Source organism: Sceloporus occidentalis, unplaced genomic scaffold (genome assembly GCF_023333645.1).
Source record: "Sceloporus occidentalis isolate IW3139 unplaced genomic scaffold, rSceOcc1.0.p SCAF_14, whole genome shotgun sequence".
In the NCBI taxonomy this organism is placed as follows: domain Eukaryota; kingdom Metazoa; phylum Chordata; class Lepidosauria; order Squamata; family Phrynosomatidae; genus Sceloporus; species Sceloporus occidentalis.
In genome coordinates this window covers 7,878,995-7,903,565 of record NW_028316994.1, presented here as the reverse complement: position 1 = coordinate 7,903,565, position 24,571 = coordinate 7,878,995, and the positions used below count along the sequence as shown (strand labels likewise).

General features: G+C 42.9%; 1 protein-coding gene across 1 annotated transcript; it reads left to right on the top strand.

Annotated features, from left to right (window-relative positions):
* On the top strand, positions 1-23,667 carry U2AF2 (U2 small nuclear RNA auxiliary factor 2). Its single transcript, XM_089479895.1, has 12 exons — positions 1-293; positions 8,820-8,955; positions 10,079-10,108; positions 10,424-10,527; positions 12,380-12,531; positions 13,706-13,822; positions 16,103-16,241; positions 16,393-16,472; positions 16,859-16,981; positions 20,765-20,851; positions 21,912-22,160; positions 23,138-23,667. The coding sequence occupies exons 1-12, from the start codon at positions 245-247 to the stop codon at positions 23,270-23,272; spliced, it is 1,401 nt and encodes a 466-aa protein (XP_089336021.1). The 5' UTR covers positions 1-244; the 3' UTR covers positions 23,273-23,667.
* The last annotated feature ends 904 nt before the right edge of the window (positions 23,668-24,571 follow it).

The window sequence follows — 24,571 nt, the reverse complement described above, 5'->3', positions numbered from 1 at the left end:
CGGAAAAAGCCGAAGACTTCCTCCAGGCCCAGCTCTTTCAGGAGGAGAAGAGAACAGCCTTCGAGGAGGAAGGGGGCGGCTCCTTCCGGAAATAGCCGAGGGTTTCCGAACACGCCCGAAGCGTCCGCCGGAAGTTGCCGAACTCGAGGAAAGGCGCCGTCGCGGCCTAGTAGTGCGCGAGGAGGAGCGAGGCCAAAGGGACGAGAGAGAGAGCGAGGCCAGGCTCCTCTCCCTTCTCCTCAACATGTCCGACTTCGACGAGTTCGAGAGGCAGCTGAACGAAAACAAACAGGGTGAGGAAGGAAGGAAGGAAGGAAGAGGGTCTGGGCGCGAAGGGTCGCTGCTTATCCGTGTGTGGGAAGGGCTGCCTCCCTCCCTTCGCCAGCTTCCCTTTCTCTTCTCCTCCTCCTCCTCCTCCTCCAGGCCTTCCTTTGGCGGGAGTTTATGGCTGAGGCGGTCAAAGCCCTTTCTGTGCCGCGCGCGCATGGTCTTAACGGAATCCGGGTGGGTGGGGGAGGAGGAAAAGGGGGCCCTTTGTGTCCCTTCCCTTCCGTCTTATGGCGACCCTTATCATGGTTTTTTTTTGGGGGGGGGGTTGCCATAGCCTTCCCCTGAGGCTGAGAGAGTGTGACTTCCCTCAGCCTGGGTTTCCATGGCCGAATGGGGGAATCGAACCCTAGGCTGCATCCACACTGGAGAAATAACCCGGTTTGGCACCGCTTTAACTCTTTGTCTAGCTCAAGGCTATGGAATTCTGGGAGTTGGAGTTTGTTGTGTGCCCAGAGCGGAGCAGAGCTCCGCTCTGGGCCCCACAACATACTCCAACTCCCAGAATTCCATAGCCTTGAGCCAGGGTCCAACAGACTCCTAACTCCCAGAATTCCATAGCCTTGAGCCAGACAAAGAGTTAAAGCGGTGCCAAACCAGGTTATTTCCCTAGTCTCCAGAATCGTGGTCCAGCGCTCAAAATACGCCATGCTGGCTCTGGGGCAGCCCTTGTTCCTCCTTCGCCTGCCAGTCTTTCCCGACTTATGGCAGCCCCTAACATTGGTCAACATTGGTGTTTTTGGTCAACGTTAGTTTCAAGGGGTTTTGCCATTGCCTTCCCCTGAGGCTGAGAGAATGCGACTTGCCTAAGGTCACCCAGTGGGTTTCCATGGCCAGGCTAGGAATCAAACCCTGGTCTCCTGGATTGTAGTCAAAAACTTAGACCACTTTGCTTGCTGGTTCTAGTGCAGCCCTTGCCTCCTTATAAAATAATAGAGGAGAGTTGAGGTGGAGTAGGGCCCATCCCCTCTTTCCCCAGCCCCAGGCTGACCAGATGCCCTAGCTGCAAAGGAGGACAAGACACTGCAAAATGTAGGACATTAGATAGGAATTGAGGACATGACTGAATGAAAACCATAGGAATATAAATTCATGCTTCTTAGTCATGCTTAAAATGGAGAATATTTTTAAATTCCTCCCAGACAGAAGGTTGAAATGGAGGACCTGTTCTGGTTGCCCTCGCCATCCCCTTGTGGGAGGCATAGGGCTGCCTCAGTGCTTCCTCCACACTCCTGCTTCCTTGGGTTAGTATCTCCGGGTGAGAGAATGGCAATGACAGACCTCTGAAGAAACTTGCCAAGAAAACCCCGATAGGGTCCACCTTAGGGGCGCCATAAACTGGAATTGACTTGAAGGCACACAGCAAGCAAAAAAAATTATCTCCTGGGGACAGTCAAGACAGCTGATAAGAAGGACACAAACTCATTTGAGATGTGATCCTGGAGAAGAGTGCTGAGGGTCGCAGGGGCAGCCAAATGGGTCCTTGGAACAAATCAAGCCTGAACTCTTCTTGCAAGCTGAGATGATCAAACTCAGGCTGTCATACTTTAGCCACATTATGAATGAGGCATGAATTTCTAGGAATGACAATAATGCTATGAAGAATAGAGGGTAGTAGAAAAAGAAGCTCGCATGCCAGATGGATAGACTCAATCAGGTAGGTTGCAGATCTGAATTTACAAGACATAAGCAGAACAGTGGAGGATAGGGGGGCTTGGAGATGTTTTATACACAGTGTTGCCATGAGTCGAGATCCACTCAAGAGCAGCAACAACAATCTCTTGGGGCTCTGGCCACGGAACACACACGGTGTCCTCTCCTTTGCTCACTGAAGCGAGATCCAGAGCAATGCCTCAGTTGTAGTAGATATACAGATGACACCATAGTACTAGCAGAAAATAACAAAAACTTGGAGCAGCTACAAAGGAAAGCCAAAGAAAAAAGCACAAAGGCAGGGTTAATGTGGAACATTTAAGAAAACTACATAATTACCACGGAGGAGATTCACGAATTCAGTATGGATGATGAGAACGCTGAATTGTTCCATAGATTTTCCATATCTTGGATCAATCATTGACCAGAATGGAAACTGCAGTCAAAAAATTAGGAGAAGATTAGAACTAGGAAGGGTAGCTATGAAAGAGCTGGACAAAATCCTAAAGTGCAAAGATATACAACCAAACACTAAAGTGAGGATTGTTTATGCCATCATATTTCTTGTCACTGTGTAAGAATGCAAGACTTGGATGGTGAAGAAAACTGATAGAAAGAAAATTAATTCATTTGAGATGTAGTGCTGGAGAAGAGTTTTATGGATACTGTGGACGGTTAAAAAGACAAACAAATGGGTACAAGAATAAATAGGATCTGAACTTTCCCTAGAAGCCAAGATGGCTAAGAGGCAAAACAGACGGCCCTAAAAGAGCAGCTTCAAGCTGCCCCTGACAAAGCTGGATGCTGCAGCTCCAATCCACCCCAGTGCCAACCGAAAAAGGATCGGTTTTCAACTGCTCCTTTCCCAGCTGTGGAAAAGCCTCCTTTAGCAGCTCTACCACACTCCCCTGACATCTTACTGGTGTGTTGGGGGCTTGCAGCATGTAACCACCATGCCCCCAAGATGCCTGGAAACCAACCCACATGTGAGCAGTTGGTCAGCTGGAAGCTGGCTTCCAGATGGCTTCAGAGCATGTGGCATCAAAACACTGCTCTGAAGCCACCTGGATGGCAGCGCAAAAGAGTCATCTGTTTCGCCCCTAAATTGAGGCTGTCATGCTTTAACAATATCATGAGAAGACATGTCTCACTAGAAAAGAGAATAATGCTTGGAAAGATAAAGGGTAGTAGAAAAAAAGGAAGACCACACACCAGATGGGTAGACTTGGTCAAAGAGGACACAGCCCTAGGTCTGCAGGAACTGAGCAGGGTTGTTATGGATAGGGTGTCTTAGAGGCCTCATTCACAGGTGACCTGAGGGCAATTAACAACAAAGTTTCATGGAGGGAGATGGTGGAAAAACACAAGGTATAAGACCTTGCAAAACAGCTAGGTGTATCAGCAAAGTCTTCTCTACTAGCTGCTTCAGATTCCATGGTGGAAGAAAACTGGGCTGGGCCTGTGAGAAATGGGAGGGAAAAGAGTGGGAAGCAGGCTTATGCTCACCTCATTGTTCGATCCATCCCAGGATGCTTCAGACTGCTTGGCAATGTGACTTTCAAAGAGTTTGAAGCAGGGTGAAACAACTGGGGATTGATCTTGGGACATTTTGCATGCATTGAGCTATAACCTTCCTCCTTTCCTCTCAAAGCCATAAACTCTTTTCATTGCATGCATCGGATTATTGTCAATTAATTAAAAACTCCTGTCATAGAATCATAGAGTTGGAAGAGACCACAAGGGCCATCCAGGCCAACCCCCAGCCATGCAGGAACACAAAACTAAAGTGTTCATGAAAGACCCCCATCCAACCTCTATTTAAAGATGTCGAAAGAAGGAGAGTTCACCACCTTTTCGAGGCAATCTATTCCACTGTCAAAAAGCATTTAAAGTTAAAAAATAAAATAAAATTCTTCCTAAAATTAGGCGGAATCTCTTTTCCTGTAGCTTGAATCCATTGCTCTGTGTCCTGGGCCAAAACATACTACAGAAATAATCCAGTTTGAGAGTGCTTTAGCTGCCTAACTCAGTGCTAGGGAATTCTGGGAACTGTAATTGTAAGACATTCAGCCTTCTATCTCAGAGAGCTCTAATGCTAGAAGATATTCCCTAGCAACTGAACAATTAAACCAGTATCCTCAGTTTCTGGAGCAGCAGAAAATAAGTTTGCTCCATCCTCAATATGACATCCCTCCAAACATTTAAACAGGGCTATCATGTTACCTTTTAACCTTCTCTTCTCCAGACTAAACATACCTAGCTCTCTAAGCTGCTCTCATGGGGCATGGTTTCCAGACCTTTCACCATTTTGTCCTTCGGCAGTGATTAGAAGGCTGTTTTCTTTGCACTTCCTCTCTCACATTGCCTGCTCAGAAAATTGCCTCCTGAAAATTAGGCTATAACTACTCCAAGTGTACCTTGTTACTAAATTTAGCAAGCATAATCGCTGAGTAGGAATTTTGACTTAGATCTCCTTCATCCTAGTTTAACACTAACTACTATCCCATACTGGGTCTTAGATTTTCTTGTATATGTTTATGCTGTGGCTTCCCCGATTCCATCAAAATGATCAAATTGAGGCTGTCATACTTTGACCTCATTATGAGAAGGCACTACTCATTAGAAAAGACAATAATGCTGAGAGAAGAAATAGGAAGATCACATGCCAGATGGCTAGACTCAGTCAGGAAGGTCACAGACAAAACTTAAGCAAAGCAATGGGAGATAGTGTCCTAGAGATGTCACATCCACAGGGTCACCATGAGGACATCTAACAACAGCAACAAAATCATGCACTAAGCATATGACTGTCATGGTGTGGTCCGAGTGGTTGAATAAAAGTAGAGACTTTTGTTTCACACACTTTTAGACTACAGCAGCATGAGGGCAGGGAACAATCTAATTAAAAATAATAATTGTAAGCCGCTCTGATAGCCTTTAGGTCTGAAGGGCGGGGTATAAGTACTCTAATAAATAAAAATAAATTCCTCAATCCCCTTTTCAGAGCACCTAGATCTGTTGCTTTTTTCTCCACTTCATTGCCCTCCACTAATCACTGCCATGGAGAGTTTTCCCCTGCCCCATCAATAGTAATATCTACTAATTAGAAGTTTGGTGTTAAATATCAGTAACTGCAATTTTCTGGGTCAGATCTAGTGGCCTAGAAAGTACAGGCTATTCCCCCTTGCAAAGACACTGTCTGGTTGTCATCCTAAAAGTTTAAAAAAGGGAGTCTAGCGGCTAGGATGATGGAATTTTTTGCCATTCCACTTTTTTTAATACTGAGGCTTAGTATCCATGGCTTTTAAAAAAAAGTTATGATGATTGACACTAACAAAAATATAATCTTTCTGTCTCCCACTAGTGGAGCAGTCTTTTCTTCAGACCTGGGGACCTATTTGTCTTTTGTTCCTGCTTTTTTCCCCAGTCTCCTCACACATTCTAGGTCAGTAGTGTCCACAGATCACTTCTGCAGAAAATAACACTCTGCTTTTCACCTGTGGGTATGTGCATCTGTGATTTAGTACATTATATATTAACCTACATCTATGTGTATCTGGATTTCTTTATGTTGGGGACTGCTGAACTACATATACCAGAGATGAAGTTGTGTTAGATCCTCCGCCTTTCTTGGTTTTATCCTTGCATGCTGCTTTAGTCCTAATTGTTCTATGGTCTGCTGGACAGATGTAATACAAAATGTAGCACAGAGGGATTAAACCACTGTGATTAGTTTATTTTCTGCTTCAAGGTAGTGTAGCTGACCATTTGCGTAGGTAAAGACAGACCTGTGCAATTGTCTTTAAATACATATGCAGACATTGCCCCCTCATATGCATCAATAAATCAAAATTGCCAGCTTTTGTAAAACAACTGACTGCCAGAAGGTGAACCCTTGTTTGTTGCAGATGAGCAAAACAGATTTGTAGTCATGGAGGAAAGCTTATCCTTAAAGGCTGTGTTAAATATGCATTTCTTTCAAATAGTTGACAAATTATTCAACAGATTTCTGCATTCCTCATCTAATTTGACAAGATTCTTGTAAATCATACTGATACTGGTTTAGTTCTCACATCAGACTTGCAAGTGCATACTTGTTCTGTCTAGTGTACGAGATAATTAGTTAAGTAGTATAACCATCTGTGGCAAACTTCTCATATAAATAATTGTTGGCTGTAAGTGCTTGTTATAAGTGATGTGCAGTGATTAAAACAGTGTGATAGTGATGGCTGGGGGTCCATATCTTTGCCAGATTGGAGCATGTTCTCTTTTCCTCTAAAAAGAATGACAAGTCCCAGGCTTCCTCACAACTCTGCAGCTGTAGAGGGGAGGGTTATATTGACAGTTGCTTCTCCCTTTTCAGAATTGAGTTTGCAACAAAGCCTAGGGTTCCTTTGGTGTTGCATTTTCAGAGTGCTCCAAAGCAACAAAGTTCAGCTTTCTTTTCTGAAAACCTGAAGCAGAGAATTGTCCTTGACTTGTCACTACATTTAACAGGTGTAGTGAAAGTTTGGGGACTAGATACTGATATTTCAGAAAGGAAAGGTTCCTTTTTTTAAAAAAAGATTTGGCTATCAAAGCTAAGTCAAAATATGAGCCCTCAAGAGGGAATTATTTTGTAGGGAGGGGTAGGATTCAGGACAAGTGGAGCCTTCTTTATTAGGTAACATCTGTGTAAGCTGATTGCTATCTAGTGTTGGACTGACTCATTCAGCATACTGGATACAATGCTTATGTTTGACTGTGCCCTTAATGTCCAATACAGGCAGAATGTATAAAGAAAGAACTGTGGTCTGTAGCTTGGAAAGGGCTTGGAGGGAGCCTATTCTACTATTCTTCTATTACTAATGCAAAATTACCACTAAAACACCCATCCTTTCATACTGCATTAGTCTGTTTGCATATGTCATTGTGCAAGGATCTTGCATATTCTCCTGAAAACAAATTATTGGTGCAGGATTGCCACCCTTCCTTAGGTAGCCTAATGTGGGAGGCTGAGAATTAAAACCTAAGTTCAATGGGGTTACCTATTCAAACTGTATTTTTGATTTTTTAAAAGTGGAACCTTGCCTAAAACAACTGAGTCAAGACACTGCATGTTGCATTAAAAAAGAGCAGGAGAGGCATGAACTGTACATGGGCAAGTAAGACAGGAAGAATACTCTATGCTTTCTTTTAAAGAGTATGGCTTGTTTAGCATTTTTTAAATGTACATTTTAAAAATGGTTCTATTTGTGAGCTGTCTTGGGTCCCTTTCTGGGAGAAAGGCAGCATAGAGATAAAATAAATAAAAAATAAATAATATTGTTCTCAAGATGTCCAAGGTGGGAATAGAGGTCAGTCTTAAAGATGTGGAATATAAATTTCAAAAATGTGCATGGTTCTACATCACACCATCCTGAGGTTTCTCTTCTTCCTACAGTGGAGATTATTTCTTATTCACAGTTTCCACCTCCATTAAGTGCCTCTGCTATATTTGTTTTGTTTTCCAGATCAAAATTTGCACATGTTTGTTACAAAAGAGCTTTAACACCCAAATGCCTTGCATGGTATAACAACAGATGTGCCAGCACAAATGCAGCTTTGTGCTGGTCATTGTAAAACACTGTTCTGTATTGTTCACTTTGAGCACAGCTGCAGCAGGCTTCTCCAGTGCACAAAAGAATGCTTCTTTATGTTGACCAATCATCCCTCTATTCTGCTGCTTTGTGTTAGTGTGCTGTTTCTCACCTACTTCACATTAAATGACAAGCTTCACAAAAGTTAAAAAAATTCAGAGCAGAAATATAACATTTGTAGGCACAAAACCAGGAAAACATACAGTTAAGGGAATAGTTATATCACTTCTAACTTTTCCTGGTTCTCTGCCCTATTTCTGGGTTAAGAAGAAAAAAATATCTAGCTCTTTTCAGTTGCCATGATTTATTTCACCTGCACAATTTGTAGAGTTATGAATTCTGATATGGTTGAGAATAATGAGCAGGACAATAGAAAGGAAGTATGGAGAAGTAGGTATGGTGGAGGGTAGAGAAAAAACAGGTGGTAGGCCCAGTTTATTGTTCATTTTTCAGTTTCTTGCTAAACTGTGAATTATGACTACATCTTCACTTCCTGTTTTTTAAAAAATGAAACGCAAAGAATTTTAAGCAACTGCTGTCTTGAAACATTTTCAGCCAGGTGTTATTAGCACGGTGTATCCTGATAGATTGTCAGAGCCTTATCCCCCATACTCATCACAGACATTTATTGGCTTCTTTTTGTGATGGCGATTCAAATACCATTTGTTGCTATCTGCAGGTTAGTTTGTTAAGATGTTTGAACTGTTTTGTTATGACCTTTAGTGGAAAGTGGTATCTACTCTAGTTGATTTAAGGTTATGTCTGTACAAAGCATTGTATCCAAAATCTGTGTTGAATATCAGATGCCTATAACTGTAACAACCTAAGAAGGCTTATCTGTGGCAGATAAGGAATTTTTGCCTTTCTGTCTTGCAATTGACAGCTGTCATTTCTACACTTGATGAGAGCTAGCTCACAAGATACAGCTGATTGGCAGGTGGTAGTTCTAGGTTTGATAACTTGTAACCAGACAAGATTGGAACTCACAAATACTTCTGTTGGAATATGATATTTATGGCATTTTGCCTGCCGTGGTAGTAAATGCTGTGAGAAGTCTGGAGAAATGGATGCTAAAGAGTAAATCACTTTCATGACATTTCTTTGGAAGATAATCAAAAATTTTAACACACTGTTGTAGGGATGTAGAAAGAGTTTAAGAAGTGTGTCCTTCATATCCAGAGCTGCAGTCAGTGTCTCAAATGTGTTCTTTTCTGTTTTTAGAACGCGACAAAGAAAACCGTCACCGGAAACGCAGCCACAGTCGTTCGCGGAGTCGTGACAGGAAACGGCGCAGCCGCAGCCGTGATCGGCGTAACAGAGATCAACGCAGTGTCTCGCGGGATCGCAGAAGACGCAGGTAGGGGCTGCTTGATGTGAAGTTCACCTTGCTTTTCCGCTCTGTTTAATGGGGTCCAAGAGTCTGGATGTGCTGAGATAAAAATTTTATACTTTTAGAATCATGGGTTCTTACCAGTGTTAAGAATGGAAAATACATGGTAGAGGAGTGACTTCTCTGGATCCTGGAGTAAGAATATGCATTTTGAGGAAACAGAACTCATAAGTTCTTTGAGAACAGAAAAATAATGGTACCATTGCACCAGAATGTGAAAACTTCAATTCAGCATTTCTGAATTCTTGAGTGGTGCTGTTTTTATATATATATATATATATATATATATATATATATATATATATTGTGACTATTCATTTATTCTGATTAAACCCAATTGGGCTGATGGTGTTCTTTAGGAAAGTCTTATGCTGAAGTATTGCTGGAGTAAAAGGGAGCTGGACCAGAACTGCATCTGAGCTCATAGGTCTGTTGCACCGTATGCATCTCAGTATTAGCATTTATTTTGCTTGTATAGGTTAGAAACTGTAGAACCTGGAAAAGACTTAGAGGCACAAAAGAAAGAGGAGCTGCACTTTGTGGACCAAGGAGTAAGTAACATAGAGGAATGGCAGGGAGGTGATGCCCCCAAGGAATAAAAGTAATACTCAGCCTTTGCTGGCTAACAACAACACTATGTGTGTGTACATGTGCAACTTCTTTGTGACTCTAAACTGCTCTCCCAAGAGTTTCTAATCCCACTGTCCCCTGCAGGCATCATATATCCCTTTCTTTGGAGGAAATGAGAATCACTCCACTACTGTTGCTGTCTACCTTTGCCCTGTGTTACTTTAATTCTTTGAAAAGCTCAAATTCTTATTGCAATATGGTAATCAAGCACTCCATTGCTTATAGATTTGTTCCTGGTATCTGACACCATTCTGGAGTTATGCTGCATACTTGTTTATCTAGATTCTTTTTATATCCAGTTACAAACTTGTTTATTACTACAACAGTGTATTTGCATCTTTGCCCACATTCTCATAACAGATGGGGCCTTGTTTCCACTACTGGATTGGTTTGATTGGCTGCCTAAGCCTGATTTGTCCACCAGGAAAGGACACAAACCGATTTTGCTTTTGCTTTTCAGGTCACCCCTAAGCCTATCGGGTCCCCTAAGGTGAGTATTGCCTGTTCTCCATTATGCTGACAGGGGGTTTGGAGACAGAGTGAGGCAGAACAGAGGAAGCCCAAAGCCAAAGATTCATCCATCCCTGTAAATTTCCCTCATCATAGTAAGGGTGCTGGGATTCATTTTAGGGTTTACTGTGTTAAATGGAATTTGGCCTTAGACCTTGTTGGTGGTGCCCCATACTAAAATCAGTCTAGTTGTGGCATGACTGGCATGTTAGTTTTAAATTTAAAGCCACAGTCAACAAGTCAGTGTGGACTTGGCAGTTCCCTTTGACCTTCTGTCTCATTTTCTGTTCCACAGTCGCTCTCCCCGGCATGAGAAGAAGAAGAAGGTTCGCAAGTATTGGGATGTTCCACCTCCAGGCTTTGAACACATCACACCCATGCAGTATAAAGCCATGCAAGGTAGACATGCCTCAGCTTCAGTTTCCTGGCTTTGTTTCAATGTAAAGAATTGCACTCTTTGAACATAGCCCCTCTACCATCTTGCATTTATCTTCCTCTCTTTTCTTGGGTAAAAGAAACTTTGGGTAAATATTCTTCTTTCAAGCTTGTAGAGGAGTTCTTTAACAGCTGTTCTGCACAATTGAGCCAAGGAGTAACTTGCATCTTTTTCTCCTTTAGTAGTCAGCCCTCCTTATCCATAGATTCAAGCATCCACATCTTGAAAATATTCCAAAAAAAAAAAAAAGATATAAATTCCAAAAACAAAACCCTGATTTTGTCATTTTGTATAAGGCACACCATTTTACTATGCCATTGTATTTAATGGACTTGAGCATCCACAGATTTTGGTATCCATGTGGGGTCCCAGAAAACAATCTTTGGCCTGTTACAGACTGCCAAAATAAAGCTGCTTCGGGTCTCTTTGGAGGTATGCTGTTTAAGTGATGCATGCATCCTAAGAATTCAGAAGTTGCACCAAAGCTGCACTCCAGTGCTTAGGAATGGAGTGTGGCTTTGGCGCGACCTCCTGACTCTTAGGACCCATGCATCATTTAAATAGCATACCTCCAAAGAGACCTGAAGCAGCTTTATTTTGGCAGTCTGTAACAGGCCTTTCACTTAAATGGCATTGTACCATACAGTTTGTAAGGTGTTGTTAGGTATTTTGTTACTGCTAGTGTGTATCTTCATGTCGTTTCTGACATAATAGTGACCCTAAGGCAAATCTATCATGGGGTTTTCTTGGCAGAATTTGTTCAGAGGGGGTTTGTTTTTGCCTTCCTCTGAGGCTTAGACAGTGTGACTTGCCAAAGGTTACTGAATGGGTTTCCTTGGCTGAGTGGGGATTTTATCCCTGGTCTCTAGTCATAGTCAAACCACTACACCATGCTCGCTCTCTATTTTGCTGTTAATCATTGAAAAAAAATCTTATACTGACCAGTGGTGAAAAAGTATAATTGTAGTTATAGAGCCTTTAAAAAGAACTCCTAAGTGCTTAGAAGCACCTTAGAAGCTGCATGTTACCTTTGTAAGTTGTGTACGTGGATATTTTCTTTCTGCAGAAATGGAGATAAAAATGTGATTTCCAGGATATAATAATAATAATAATAATAATAATTTTTATTTATAGACCACTATTCCGCAATGATCATAGCGGTGTACAGTAAAATTGCAATACAATACAAAAAATTGCAAGGCCTCTCTCCCCCTTAAGATGGTGGTTGGAGGAGGGCTCTTTTTCTTCCAGGCCAGGCCTCTCTCCCCCTCAAGATGGTGGTTAGAGGAGGGCTCTTTTTCTTCCAGGCCTGGCCTCTCTCCCCCTCATGATGGTGGTTGGAAGGAGGGCTCTGAATATCACTGAATTGTTTGTTCTTTTGTCCTCCTTCAACTCCCACATACTTCGGTTGTCAGTAATTTACTATTTGCATTTGTTGTTCTTTTCAATTATTGTTGCATATGTTTGTAATTAAGTATGTCCAGAAAAGAGAAACATCAAGGGGTAGTGGCTTGAGTGTTGGACTACAACTCTGGAGACCAAGATTAGAATCCCCGCTTGGGCTTGGAAACTCTTTGGATGACCCTGGGCAATTCACACTCTTTCATCCTCAGAAGGAAGGCAAAGGCAAAACCCCTCTGAACAAATTCTGTGAGGAAAACTTCATCTGCCATAAGTTGGAAATAGCGTGAAGTTACACAGCAACGATCTCCAGATGAGCAATGCTGTTTTGTGTAATATTTCAGCTACTTGATATTGCAGTTGATCCTAGTACCTAGAGCCCTGGGTTTGTAACCTTCAGTGCTGTGTTTGTAGCTGCAGGGCAAATTCCAGCTACAGCCCTCCTACCAACCATGACCCCTGATGGCCTGGCAGTGACACCCACTCCTGTGCCAGTGGTTGGCAGCCAAATGACACGGCAAGCACGGCGTCTCTACGTGGGAAACATCCCTTTCGGAATTACTGAGGTACTTGCTTATGTGTCTTATTCCACTACTCCAGTGATAGTGGGGAGATGCTGGAGTTAAGTGGTACAGCCTGCCAAAGTCTGGCAAGGGCACAAATACCCCCTAGACCCTTAGAGGTTACCCACTCCTTGTCCATGAACTGGTATAACTCCAAAATGCAGCCAAAGGGAGGAAGAAGGTTCTGAACTGATGGCTTGATCTTGCTACCTAAATGTTTGTGTGGATACAACTTGTGGAGCAGCTTCTATATAGTTTTAGATCAAGTGAGTAAGGCCAAGTGTAACTTCAGTTATCCTTGTTTAGCTGATTCTAAAAATTTCTTCCCTTGACATTATATTTTAGGCAAGAGTCCTCAATCTTTAGGCTAGTGGGCACATTTGGAATTTAAGAGAGCAACATGGAAATGTACAGTGCGCCCGCGTCATACGTGGATTTAAGCGTATGCAGTAAAGCCGCGCAGGGTGCAAGGGCGGCACATCCCATTCTGATGAATGGGGCGCGCGTCCATGGCGTGCACCCCCGTGTGCACAAGCCCCATTCACTTGAAGGGCTCAAGCATAGGCGGAATTCGCCTTATGTGGGGGGGTGTCCAGAACAGATCCCCCGCGTAAGGCAAGGTTCCATTGTATACAGAATGGGGGTTATAGAGGCCATAGCAAGTCATGCAGTGGCTACTTCCCATAAAACAAACTGATAAAAGTTTTTTAAAGGCCTTACAAGAACCTGAATACAAGGCAAATTCTTATGCTCACGTTTTAAGAAAGATATAATCAATCATCAAGGTGGAGTCAAGTTAGCAAGAGGTGGGTAGGGGAAATTTAGGCTGCAAATCCTATACACTCTTGCCTGGGAGTAAGTTTTATTGAACTCATTGGTACTTATTTCTGTGTAAATATGTGTAAGATTGCACTATTAATATCAAAATGATTGAGGAATTAAATAAGTAGTCCTTATTTAAATATTTGTACTGTGGGGAAAACCCAAAGAGTTGTTTCCATTTCACTTTAAAGTGAATGATGTATGGGAATGCAATCGCCCTCATAGCCTCAAAGTTTCCTATTGTCACAAGCAGACAAGTAGGCAGTTTGCTTTGCAATATCTTTGTGGGCCTGCAAACCCTTCTGTCTCTGTCTGAAATACATCTATGTTTTTATCTCCCTCCATGACCCAACAGGAAGCTATGATGGATTTCTTCAATGCTCAGATGCGCCTTGGTGGCCTTACTCAGGCTCCTGGTAACCCTGTCTTGGCTGTGCAGATCAATCAGGACAAGAATTTTGCGTTTTTAGAGGTGAGTAGAAATAATGGCATGTGGAAACAGATGACACTTATTTATTTATTGCAGTTGCCTGCAATATAAGTTAAAATGTGCTGCCTCTTCCAACTCTATGATTCTAAAACGAAATACCATTAAATCAATGGATAATACTAAAACAATTCAATCAACAAACATATTAAAAGATTAATGTTAAACAGTGAAAAAAGGCAGTTGACATGATAAAAGTACAGCACACTCCAATTAAAAGACCTTCTGCAGTAGCTAGTTAACAGTCAAAAAGCCTCAGTAATCAAAAAGGTCTTTGCCTGCTTGTGAAAAAAGAGTAAAGAGGAGCCAAACTAGCCTCCTGTAGGAGGAAATTCTACAAAATAGGAAAATGCTTATATATGAAGAGTATGAATTGTGCAGAAGCAACTGACTCCTTCCTACTTGATATTCTTTAATTGTGAAAAAACCTTGTGGAGCCATTTTTAAAAAAGGGCTTTGATACATGAGCAGTAAACTTAGACTTAAAAAGTGTGTGTGTGTATTGAGAAGGAGTGTAAAATGTACATCAGCTTACATTTACTTCTAGTGAACCCAACATCTTCCTTTCAAAAGTGCCATACTCTGCTACCAGACTGTTCAAGAGATGACATTCTCTTTATTATGATAGCATTATGTTGCTGTAAGATTAGATTCTAAAAGTTGTAGCATTTGAGGTCTGTGCTCCAAATTAGAAATGGGAAGTTTTGTAGGAAAACCTTTAATGTCAGTTTCTCAGAAGGTAAGTCAGTTATTAGTGAGCCCTGATGGCACAGTGGTTAAATGCCAGTATTGCAGCCACAGTGTCGTAAGTTTGATCCTGAGGGGGCTCCATGGTTGACTCAGCCTTCCATCTTTTCATAAGTCGGTAAAATGAGTACCCAGCTTATGAGAGGGTAATTGGCTAACATGTTGTAAACTGCTTAGAGACCATTTAGTTCAGTATGAAGCAGTATAAAAATGTGCATGCTATTGTTATTGCTATTACCCAATCACCTCCAATACAAGAAAAGAAAAAAAGCTTACATGGGATCGTTGATGAAAAACAGATTCCAAGGTACAATCTTCTACAAGCTTTCCTTGGAATGATTCACACTGAACTCAGTGGTCCTTGACATGTATAGGATTGTACTGTCAGTCTAGGAAATTGTGCTTTGGTGAAAGCTGTGGCACTCAATAACTTTTCAATATAGGATTGAAATACAGACCTTCAGTAGTCCAGGTTAATAAAATATTAGAAAGTTCTGCATTGCCAAAGCAAGGTGCAACACAAGCATGTGAAATTTGGGAAGAACAGCTTCTCCTTCTTTTAATTGGATGCCGAGAAGTTCATAATAGTAATCGTTCATGCAGGTGCTGGAAAACATGGAATACAGAATTACATGTTCTTTGTGCTGGCAAATTAAAAGAGGCTTTTTCAGTTCATATCACTGCTGTTGTGATACTTGATGCTATAGTAATTGAAACAGGTAGGGAGGCATCTTACTGGAAATTTTGTTCCCTTTGTACTGTAAGATGTGTGACTTAGGGGCAAAACAGACTTCCCCTTTGCACCACTGTCTGGCCGGCTTTAGAGCCTGGCATTTTGACGCTGCCCACTGCCCACACATTAGCCAGCTTCCGGGCATCCTCGGGGCATGCCGGTTACACACCACAAGCCCCCAACACACTTTGAAGCCGCTGCAGGGCTGCAGAAGAGCTGCCGAAAAAGGAGCAGTTGAAAACTCCTTTTTCGGCCAGGTCCACAATGGATTGGGACTGCGGCATGCGGCTCCCATGGCCTCAATCTAGCTTTGTCAGGGGCGGTTCCAAGCCCCCCCTTTGGGGCGACCTGTTTTTCCCCTTAGTTAACAATATGAAGATATTGCCACTTCCATCATTTCATTTTTGACCTAGCTTTCCCACATGTGTTGTTCTCTGGATATGTTGCTTATTGGTTGGGATGATGGGCATTATAATCTGTCTGAGGGGCATGAACCATTGAACAGGATGAGGTCATTTCTCTTCTTGTAGACTAGAATTCTTAAGAAAACCAAGGCTAGTGTGGGGATCATAAAGCCTTCCAAAATATGATGGACTGCAACTCTCAGCTTTTCTCAGCATTGGCTGTGTTGGCTAGTGGTATTGGAACCTGCAGTCCAGCATGTGGAGAGCCACATAATTAATCCTCTTGTATATGCACAGGGGTAGCAACCTTTCTCCTTATACAGAAACGTCTCACAACATTCACTTTTCCATTTCTCTTCACCCCCTATCCCACAAATGCAGTTTCGCTCTGTGGATGAAACTACCCAGGCCATGGCCTTTGATGGGATTATTTTCCAAGGGCAGTCATTGAAGATCAGACGCCCCCACGATTACCAGCCACTCCCTGGCATGTCTGAAAATCCTTCAGTCTATGTGCCAGGTGAGTAGACTAGAACTCTGACAAGCAAGGCGATGGTGCTTGTAAAATACATGGCCGCCGGGGGGGGGGGGGTATCAAACTGGGAGAAAGAATTTAGTTCCATCTCTAAATGTGGCTGACCCCAAATATTTTCCTCTTTTCCTTCTAACAGGTGTGGTGTCCACAGTGGTTCCAGACTCTGCTCACAAACTGTTCATTGGGGGTCTGCCAAACTATCTTAATGATGATCAGGTGAGTCTGGATGCATGCAAAGTACTTTTGAATGGTTGTGTTTCTCTCCCTGTCTCTTGATATCTACTTTGTAACAAAAAAACAAGACAGCTCTAACACTTCTTGCTAACTCATCTCCACTCTTATGGGCAATGTTTATGCTTTCTGTCGACATTTTCATGGGTTAGGGTTCTTAGTTATCCACAGTGCTTAAAACCTTCTATGTAGAAAACACATAGGTGCAGCCCTTGTAGCCTAATTTTTAATATTACCAACATGTCCTTGGGATCTAGCTCTTTTTTCCATTGAACTTAAAACTACCAAACTACATCACAAGAAACATTTGACCAGTTCATAACATGGTGACAGTTGCTCATAGTGTTTTTTCTTCCTCCTCTCTCTGTCAGGTCAAAGAATTGCTCACTTCTTTTGGGCCCCTAAAAGCTTTCAACCTGGTGAAGGACAGTGCCACTGGCCTGTCAAAAGGTTATGCCTTCTGTGAATATGTGGACATCAACGTGACAGACCAGGTAGGGCCAGCCTTCCTCTCTTGTCCTCTCTTTTTATTTTTGCTCTGCAGCGGCCCGTCGATCTGCCCGTGGGATGAGGGGGGTTCTTTGTCCTCTGAGCAGGTGGGGTGTTTTTTTCTCTCCTCCTCCCCTCTAGGGGGTGCCAGCTTTTCTCTCCTTTACAGCACAGCTGCTGACTTAGCGGCAGACACCATCGAGTTAGTGTTCTGATCACTTCTGCTTTTTGTTCCCCCCAAAAAAACAACAACTCTCCCCGAATGTTAGTCGGAGAAGGCTTCGGCCTTTTTGCGAAGACCCCGGCCGCCGTGCCCGACCGAGAGCCGGTAAGAAGCCCTCCCCTCACCAGTCAGGGAAGAGCCGGGTCCGTAGCGCATTTCACCCGTTTCCCCCCACCCCACCCCAAGTGAATTCTCCAACCTGCACTCTTAAAACTAAGTTTCCTTTCTCTTGCTGTGCTTTTGTTACAGCGGGAGGAGGTGAAACAGACACTTAAATTGCAGACGTGCTCTGCTTGCTGACTCTGGTGGGAGTTATAAAATGCCAATATTGACATTTATAATGTAACAGTAAATCAAAAGAAAAGCACCCCAGATTCCCTTTGCCTCTGTTGGACCGGGGGGACCTGTGGTGGAGAGGAAACACCCCACAAATCCCTATAGGTTTCGGAGAGTGTTGGTGGTAACTTTGCATGCTGAGCACAAGCTCTTGTTTCTGGGTTGACCTCCATAAGGGATGTGCATGTGTTTCTTTTGTTATTGAGTGCCTCTGTTAGTGTGTATGGATACATGTGTTTTATATTCCCCTCCACCCACCTGCTTCCCATCCCATACAGCCTTTCTTCCCATATGCTACTTGGGAAGTGTCTGTTTCCTCATGCTTCCCCCCACCCCCTCCTCTGGTCTCTCTGCACTAAGGAGAAAGGTATGAGTTTTTAGCAAGAGCTAAAATCTTGGTTCAGACATCCAGAAACAGATTGTGCTTCTTTGAAATGAAAAGAAAATTGAAAGGGCAATTCTCAGACATTTAAAAGTGCTGGGTGATAATTTGCTATGTTTGTTCAGGGCAGGTTAGATAGAAGCTTATTTACACTATATGGAAGGTGTGCTTTGGTTATACGCTAGGCTGAATAGCCTAACTGCAAAAACAGCTGAGTAGAGAGGAACGTGTTGTTTAATGAAATAATGGAAATTTCCAAAGGAAAGCTGGGCAAGCATTTACTCCAGGGAAGCCATGTTTCTATAATGGACTCTTTAGTGACCTGGGAGATGGATTATATTATCATCTCTCACCCCACCCAGGGGCCTGGTTTTGTTTTGTTTGCACTTGGGGTTGCCAGTGGATGTTGCTCCTCTGTGTATGAGACCTGGAGCCATTCCTCCCTCCAATGCCTACCTAGTCTGGATGTGTGTTTGAGTAGGTGGCTTTTTCCAGGTATGATCCTGTATTCAGGTCTGCACAGTTGGATTACACAACCATGCAATTCAGTTGCCCCTCTCAAACCTGGCATTATAAATCTCGGCGGGGGGGGGGGGGGCTGTTCTTCTAAAAAAGTGTAAGACAAGTATTAGTCAACAGGTTTATAAAGAAAATTTTGAATTGGTGATAGATGGCATTACTAAACAGGGCATACTATGATAAAGTTTCTTTTTTCATGGTGGCTTAACAAAAGTCCCCCTCTCTATACTCTGAAGTCATTTCTGGCAGTAAATGACTGACAGTGTAATCAGATAGTAATTTATTCAAAAAGTTCCATTGTGATTAATTTTAGAATCTGCAAATGCTGATCAGAAGTAAGCATTAACATATTATTCTCCAAAGAAAGATCATACTTAGTGCCCCTGAGAGCATCTTTTCAGAGTGCACTGCTGTTTGAAGTTTGGTGACAAAAGTAGAGGCACTGTGAGTAGTGGAGATATTGGGATGAAGAGAAATTATTAAGATAGCAAGGGCATTTCTCAGTGTTTTCAGATGCAGGAATAAACATTCATTAAGCAGACTAAGCAGGATCTGGAGTCTGCTGCTTTAGCACTGGAGTCTTGAGTTCTTTAGGAGATCTGAGAGCTCTTAAAACTCTTAAATTAATTTATAATTACATCATTTGATCCAAACAACTTCTCAGAGGTAGCAATCACTCAGTCCCCTTTGGTACAGTTTAAACCCAGATCTTCTGCATCCAAACTGAAAACATTGTTTATCTCCCCAAACTATACCATTTGAGGGATCAGCTTTAAAACACTATACAAGTGCAATGCTGACAAAGCTAGATGAGTCCCAAGACACTGAGTGTATATTAACTCACTTCACTTCTACTCCGAAAATGTGAAATGTTCAGAGCACTGCTTTTGACAGTGTCTTGGTTGGCAAATGGTATTGAAAGAAGAAATTAGAGTTAGGCCCTCCAAGGGAAAAATATGGAGCAGGGCTAGGTGGACAAGTGACTGACTGTCAGATGCTGACACCTTGCTGTTCTTTGGGGCTGTGTAGACTGCCCCTAAGGAGCGGCCTGTAGCCGCCTTCAGCTGTGCCAGATCGAGTCCATGGCAACTGCACACCGCAGCCCTGATCTGGCCTTTCCAGGGTGCAAAAAGGAGGTGCAAAAAGTGGCTCCTTGTTGCACTCTGGAAAGGGTGAGATAGCCACAGTGGCGCAGCTTTAAGGTGCTCCATTGGCACTGTGTTGTGTGGACACAGTGCCAGTGGAGTTCTGTGACGCCACGCACTGTGTGGAGTGGTGCGTACTGTCACAGTGCCCTGGGGGCCGACTCAGGGCATGTGTCATGTAGACACCATGTCCCAATTCTGCCCTCAGGCCAGTCTTAATGGTTGGTCTGGACAAGACCTTTGTCTGGGAATCTGTCTAGTTTCTGCTCTACTTTTTGGGGCTTTACAAGGTAACTCCACATCCTTTCTTACTTTCTTGCAGTGAGGGAACCTGAAAACGGTACTGTTTTCAAACAAAAGCCGAGGTTCTGCTGATGTCTTGACTGCATGTTTATTTGGAACATGTTTATTTTGTAAAGAGTGAATTTCTAGTTTAGGTATTGAATCTGTGTCCAGGTTGATTTTAGATTTTAATCTGATCCATTTATGGATAAAGACCAGCCCTTTGTCCACTGAACTGTTCTGATTTAAAGGAGATGGCTAATTACCTTGCAATCTAGACTTTTCAGATTTTGCTTGCCAGTTCTCACAGCACAACTATGGCGGATGGCTATCTGTGGCTTCTATGACTAGGACAATTTTTTGTATTGCATAGAGGAATTTTCCTTGTAATCCTTCCTGTAGTTTCCATGGAAACCATTTTTAGGATGTGAAACCTGTTAGATTTGAGCTGAATACCGAAATGATGGTAGTGACAATAGATGTCACACTTGGGGATGAATAAGGTCTTATCTGTATCTTCTGGAGTTTTCTGTCTATGCTAATGATATTTAGCTGCAGCTGAAAACTTACCCTCTCACATTTGTCTCCTTTATGCAGACGGTCATTTTTAACCCACTTTAACCCCATCCAAAAAGATGTGTTTTTTTAAGAAATAAATACAAAATCCACTTGCTACGTTGCCCGTTTTGAGGCCCGGCAGGTAACGAAGCCAAATATGGTTTTAGATCCATGGCAGTACAGTTCAGGTAGGATTCTGGTGGGAGGCAAGGAAGAAGACACCTATTGTGTATGAATGTGTGGGATTTGGGAAATGGGGAAGTGGGTGGAGGAGACAGTGTGGCTGGCAGCCTCGAGGCTCAAGTTTTGAAGTGTCTGGATTCACTTTTTTCTGCCCTCACAGGCCATCGCGGGCTTGAATGGCATGCAGCTGGGCGACAAAAAGCTGTTGGTGCAGAGAGCCAGTGTGGGAGCCAAGAATGCTACTCTGGTAAGAAAAGAAAGGGACTGGGAGAAAGAAAAGGACAAGGGAAAGTGTCATTGCTGGAGGAGCTTGAACTTTCCTGTAAAGGCTTGCATCTGATTTGAAGAAACAGAATAGGAGCGATGAAAAGTCTGGCCTTCCCTTCAATGTCAGGTGGCCAAGTCTGCTTAAGAGATGAGGATGTGGCTCTCTTCACCATATTTAAAGGAAGTGTTCTGCAGAATGCCAGCAGTTGGCACTGGGGTAACAGGGAGGACTGTAGCCTTCATGCCTTGCCTGTGGGCTTCCCAAAGACATCTGGTTGTCCACTGGGAAAAGCAAGTACTAAAATAGGATTCTAATCAAATAATCAAGCTTCCTTTCATATTAAGGACCTGCTATTCATGAAGAGACTTGATTTCTCAAATTTACATGCAGAGAGTTGCCGTAAGTCAGTAAAATAAATAGTCAGATGTTCCTCAGTGTTACCAGGTACAGTCAAATCTTCCTCAGTGTCACCACTTGTGACTTTTTAGTAGCCTGTTTTATTCTGGTGTTAAAAAGGTCTTCTAAATAAAATACACCCATCACTCTAGTAGGGTTTGAGGATCCATGGTGAAATACAGACATATTCTAATGTAAAATAGAAAGTGGGCCACATTATCTCCTTGCTTTGATAAAATACACTTTGGGGAGGGGGGTAATTAAGAAAACATGTGTTGGCACTTTGTCAGCTAACATGCTCAAGCCATAATTTGGGGTGGGAATTTCCCAGCGCTTTTAAGAGCCTGAAAGAATTAATTCCATAGTCCCCAAGAACCACTTGCCAAAATCACTCTCTGTCTGAGAACTGTAGAAAATGACTTTTTGCTGCGTCTCTTTCTGCTGTTGATAGCCTGATTTGGCATCCTTACGTCACTGAACAAGGAGATAGCTTCTAAATTCTCTGACTTGTAGTCCTGGTAAAAACCTTGAAGACAGAAGAGACAGGTTTCTTGGGTAGAAAGGTAATTGTGATGAGGAATATGTGAATGGAGGCATTATATGGCTGTGGTTTTAAATTCACCTTCCTTTTTCTGCTGTACAGAGCACAATAAACCAGACCCCAGTGACACTGCAGGTACCGGGCCTGATGAGTTCCCAGGTGCAGATGGGTGGTCACCCCACTGAGGTGCTGTGTCTCATGAACATGGTGCTGCCAGAGGAGCTGTTGGATGATGAGGAATATGAGGAGATCGTAGAGGATGTGCGCGACGAGTGTAGCAAGTATGGTGTTGTCAAGTCCATTGAGATCCCCCGGCCTGTTGACGGCGTTGAAGTGCCTGGCTGTGGCAAGGTGATTGGCAACTCTTCACTGTGGGATGATTGGATGCTGGGAAGAAGGTTAAAATAGGTTTAGTACAGCATAATGGTCAGAAGCTGAGAAAGTTGTTACTGTCAAATAAAATGCTGATTAGGCAGCACAGATATTTGCTTAGTGGCTGTGCAAAGATGCAAGGTGGTTTGCAGAACTCACTGCATACTTCACTGCTATATAGGAATGGCAGGATTCAGTCACACAGATTACAACCTGGCCAGAGATAAAAAGTGAGGCTTCAGCAGTCCAGGAGGAGGTTTTGTGACTGTCAGTTTTTACAACCCTAATTCCTGCCACTGATAATGCTTCTGGTACTCTTCCCAGAGAGAGCCAACACGATGTGGTTTGAGTGCTGGACTAGAATTCAAGACCAGGGTTCGAATTTCTGCTCAGCCACAGAAATCCACCTTGGGCAAGTTACACTCTCTCAGTCTCGGGCCAAGACACTGGCAAACCTCTCTCTGAACAAATCTTGCCTAGAAAACCCCCATGATAGGGTTGCCTTAAGGTTGCCAGTAGGTGGAAATGACTTGAGGGTGTGTGCATGCACACACCTCTCCATAAAGCAAGATTTTAGTAACCAAAGAATTGTAAAATTCTTCCTACTCTCATGGGTTTATTTCTTTCCCATCTAACTTGTGATCCCATCCTCTTGAAAATAGGAAAATATTGTTGACAGTAATTACCAAAATCTATTATTCATGCTGTCTAGGAGATTAAGGCCGCTGTAGCTGGAAAAAAATCACAGCTGGTCAAACATAGGAGATGTTTTATGAAGATCAGACAAGCTGTGATTTTTTTTAGTAGTGGCAAGAAGTCTCTTCTGCATGTTAACTGTCTTTAATGGGCATAGGGATCCAAATTGTACCTTTCCATCTGCCCTTCTCTTTATCTTCTGATATTTAACAGGTATATTATTAATTCTTCCCCACTTCTCCTCTACCTTTGATTCTTAGATCTTTGTGGAGTTCACATCAGTCTTTGACTGTCAGAAAGCAATGCAAGGCCTGACCGGGCGAAAGTTTGCAAACCGGGTCGTGGTGACCAAGTACTGCGACCCTGACTCCTATCATCGCCGAGACTTCTGGTAGCCAGCCCCTGAACCAGGTCTGGAGGGGTCTTCTGAGGAGGCAGGGGCAACTCACTGGCCAGAGAGGCTCCTTTAGCAGCATAGCCTGCTTATATTTTATGGCCAAAATCTCCTGTATTTTTTTTCTTCCAATGGTCCCAATCCCTTCCTTTTCTAACCCTGCCACCATCCCCCTTCCCCACGGTTTCCCAGTGATGGTTACTCTGTAGTAGAAATGTTGTCTTTAGCCCCATAGCCCTCTCCTCCCTTCTCTGTGACGTTTCTGATTTTTGCTAAGAGGAGTTTTCACTCAGAAAGACGGGCCTGTTTTGTTGTATTTTCCTTTCCTCTGCGCTGTGTGTATGGACGACTATTTCTCTAGCATTGTCTTGCAGAATTAAACATTTTTTCCAATTCCCTTGTGTCATTGGAGACATTTTCTTCTTGTTTTTGTTTTATTTTGGTGTAAATTCTCAGTTGAAAATTAATATGGATAGGAGAAAACCCAGTTCTTGGTCAAAGAAAAGCAGCCTTCATAGCTTGGGTGCGGCGGTGCAGCAGCACGCACCATTTATTTTTCTAAAGGGGGGGTCCGGACCCCAAGAACACCCCCCCCCCCGGGCTACGTCCCTGAGAGTTGTTATGCTGGGTCCTCCAAAAAACAAAACCTGGGCAAAAATGTTACATACAAATGTTTCAATCAGCTTTCCCTGGGCAGGCTGCGGGATTATGGGAGCAGTAGTCCAACATATTTGCAGGGCACCAGGGTGAGGAAAACAAATTTAAGCTAATTCCTACAAAATGAGTCAGCTATACTGAGATAATATGAGCATTTTAATTGTGCCTGAAGAATTCTAGTAGCATCCGTGCTTCTGTAACTGAGACACTAACTAAATATACCACTATACAAAGTAAGACCCTCCTTCTCTCAGGTGATATCTCTGTCCTGTGTCCTTGGGTCTGTGTCCCTTTCTGAATAACCTGTATGCTTTATCAACTTTGCTTGTGGGTAAACAACTACAAATGATTGTTAGTGGTTTGGAGCTGGGTGGGATACCAGTATGCAGGACTGTGTTTATCTATAATTCTTAGAAGTACCCAAATACCTGTGCAACATAATTCAACAGAATTTACTAGTTTCATCCTAAGAACGTAACCCTTGTTGTTTCAAAGACGTGCTCCAAAGTGTGTGAGCACTTGTAAGGCCGAGGGCAGGGAACCGTCTAATTAAAAAGATTGTATGTACAGCACTGTGTAAATTTACAGCGCTTCATAAATAAAGGTTAATAATAATAACAGTTCACAGTGAGATTTTGAAGCC

Excerpts from the sequence above, each read along its gene's own strand:
- U2AF2 (XM_089479895.1), top strand. The coding sequence starts at position 245 with ATGTCCGACTTCGACGAGTTCGAGAGGCAGCTGAACGAAAACAAACAG. Across the intron at positions 16,242-16,392 it reads TCCTTCAGTCTATGTGCCAG|GTGTGGTGTCCACAGTGGTT; the intron begins GTGAGTAGACTA and ends TCCTTCTAACAG. Across the intron at positions 20,852-21,911 it reads GAGCCAAGAATGCTACTCTG|AGCACAATAAACCAGACCCC; the intron begins GTAAGAAAAGAA and ends TCTGCTGTACAG.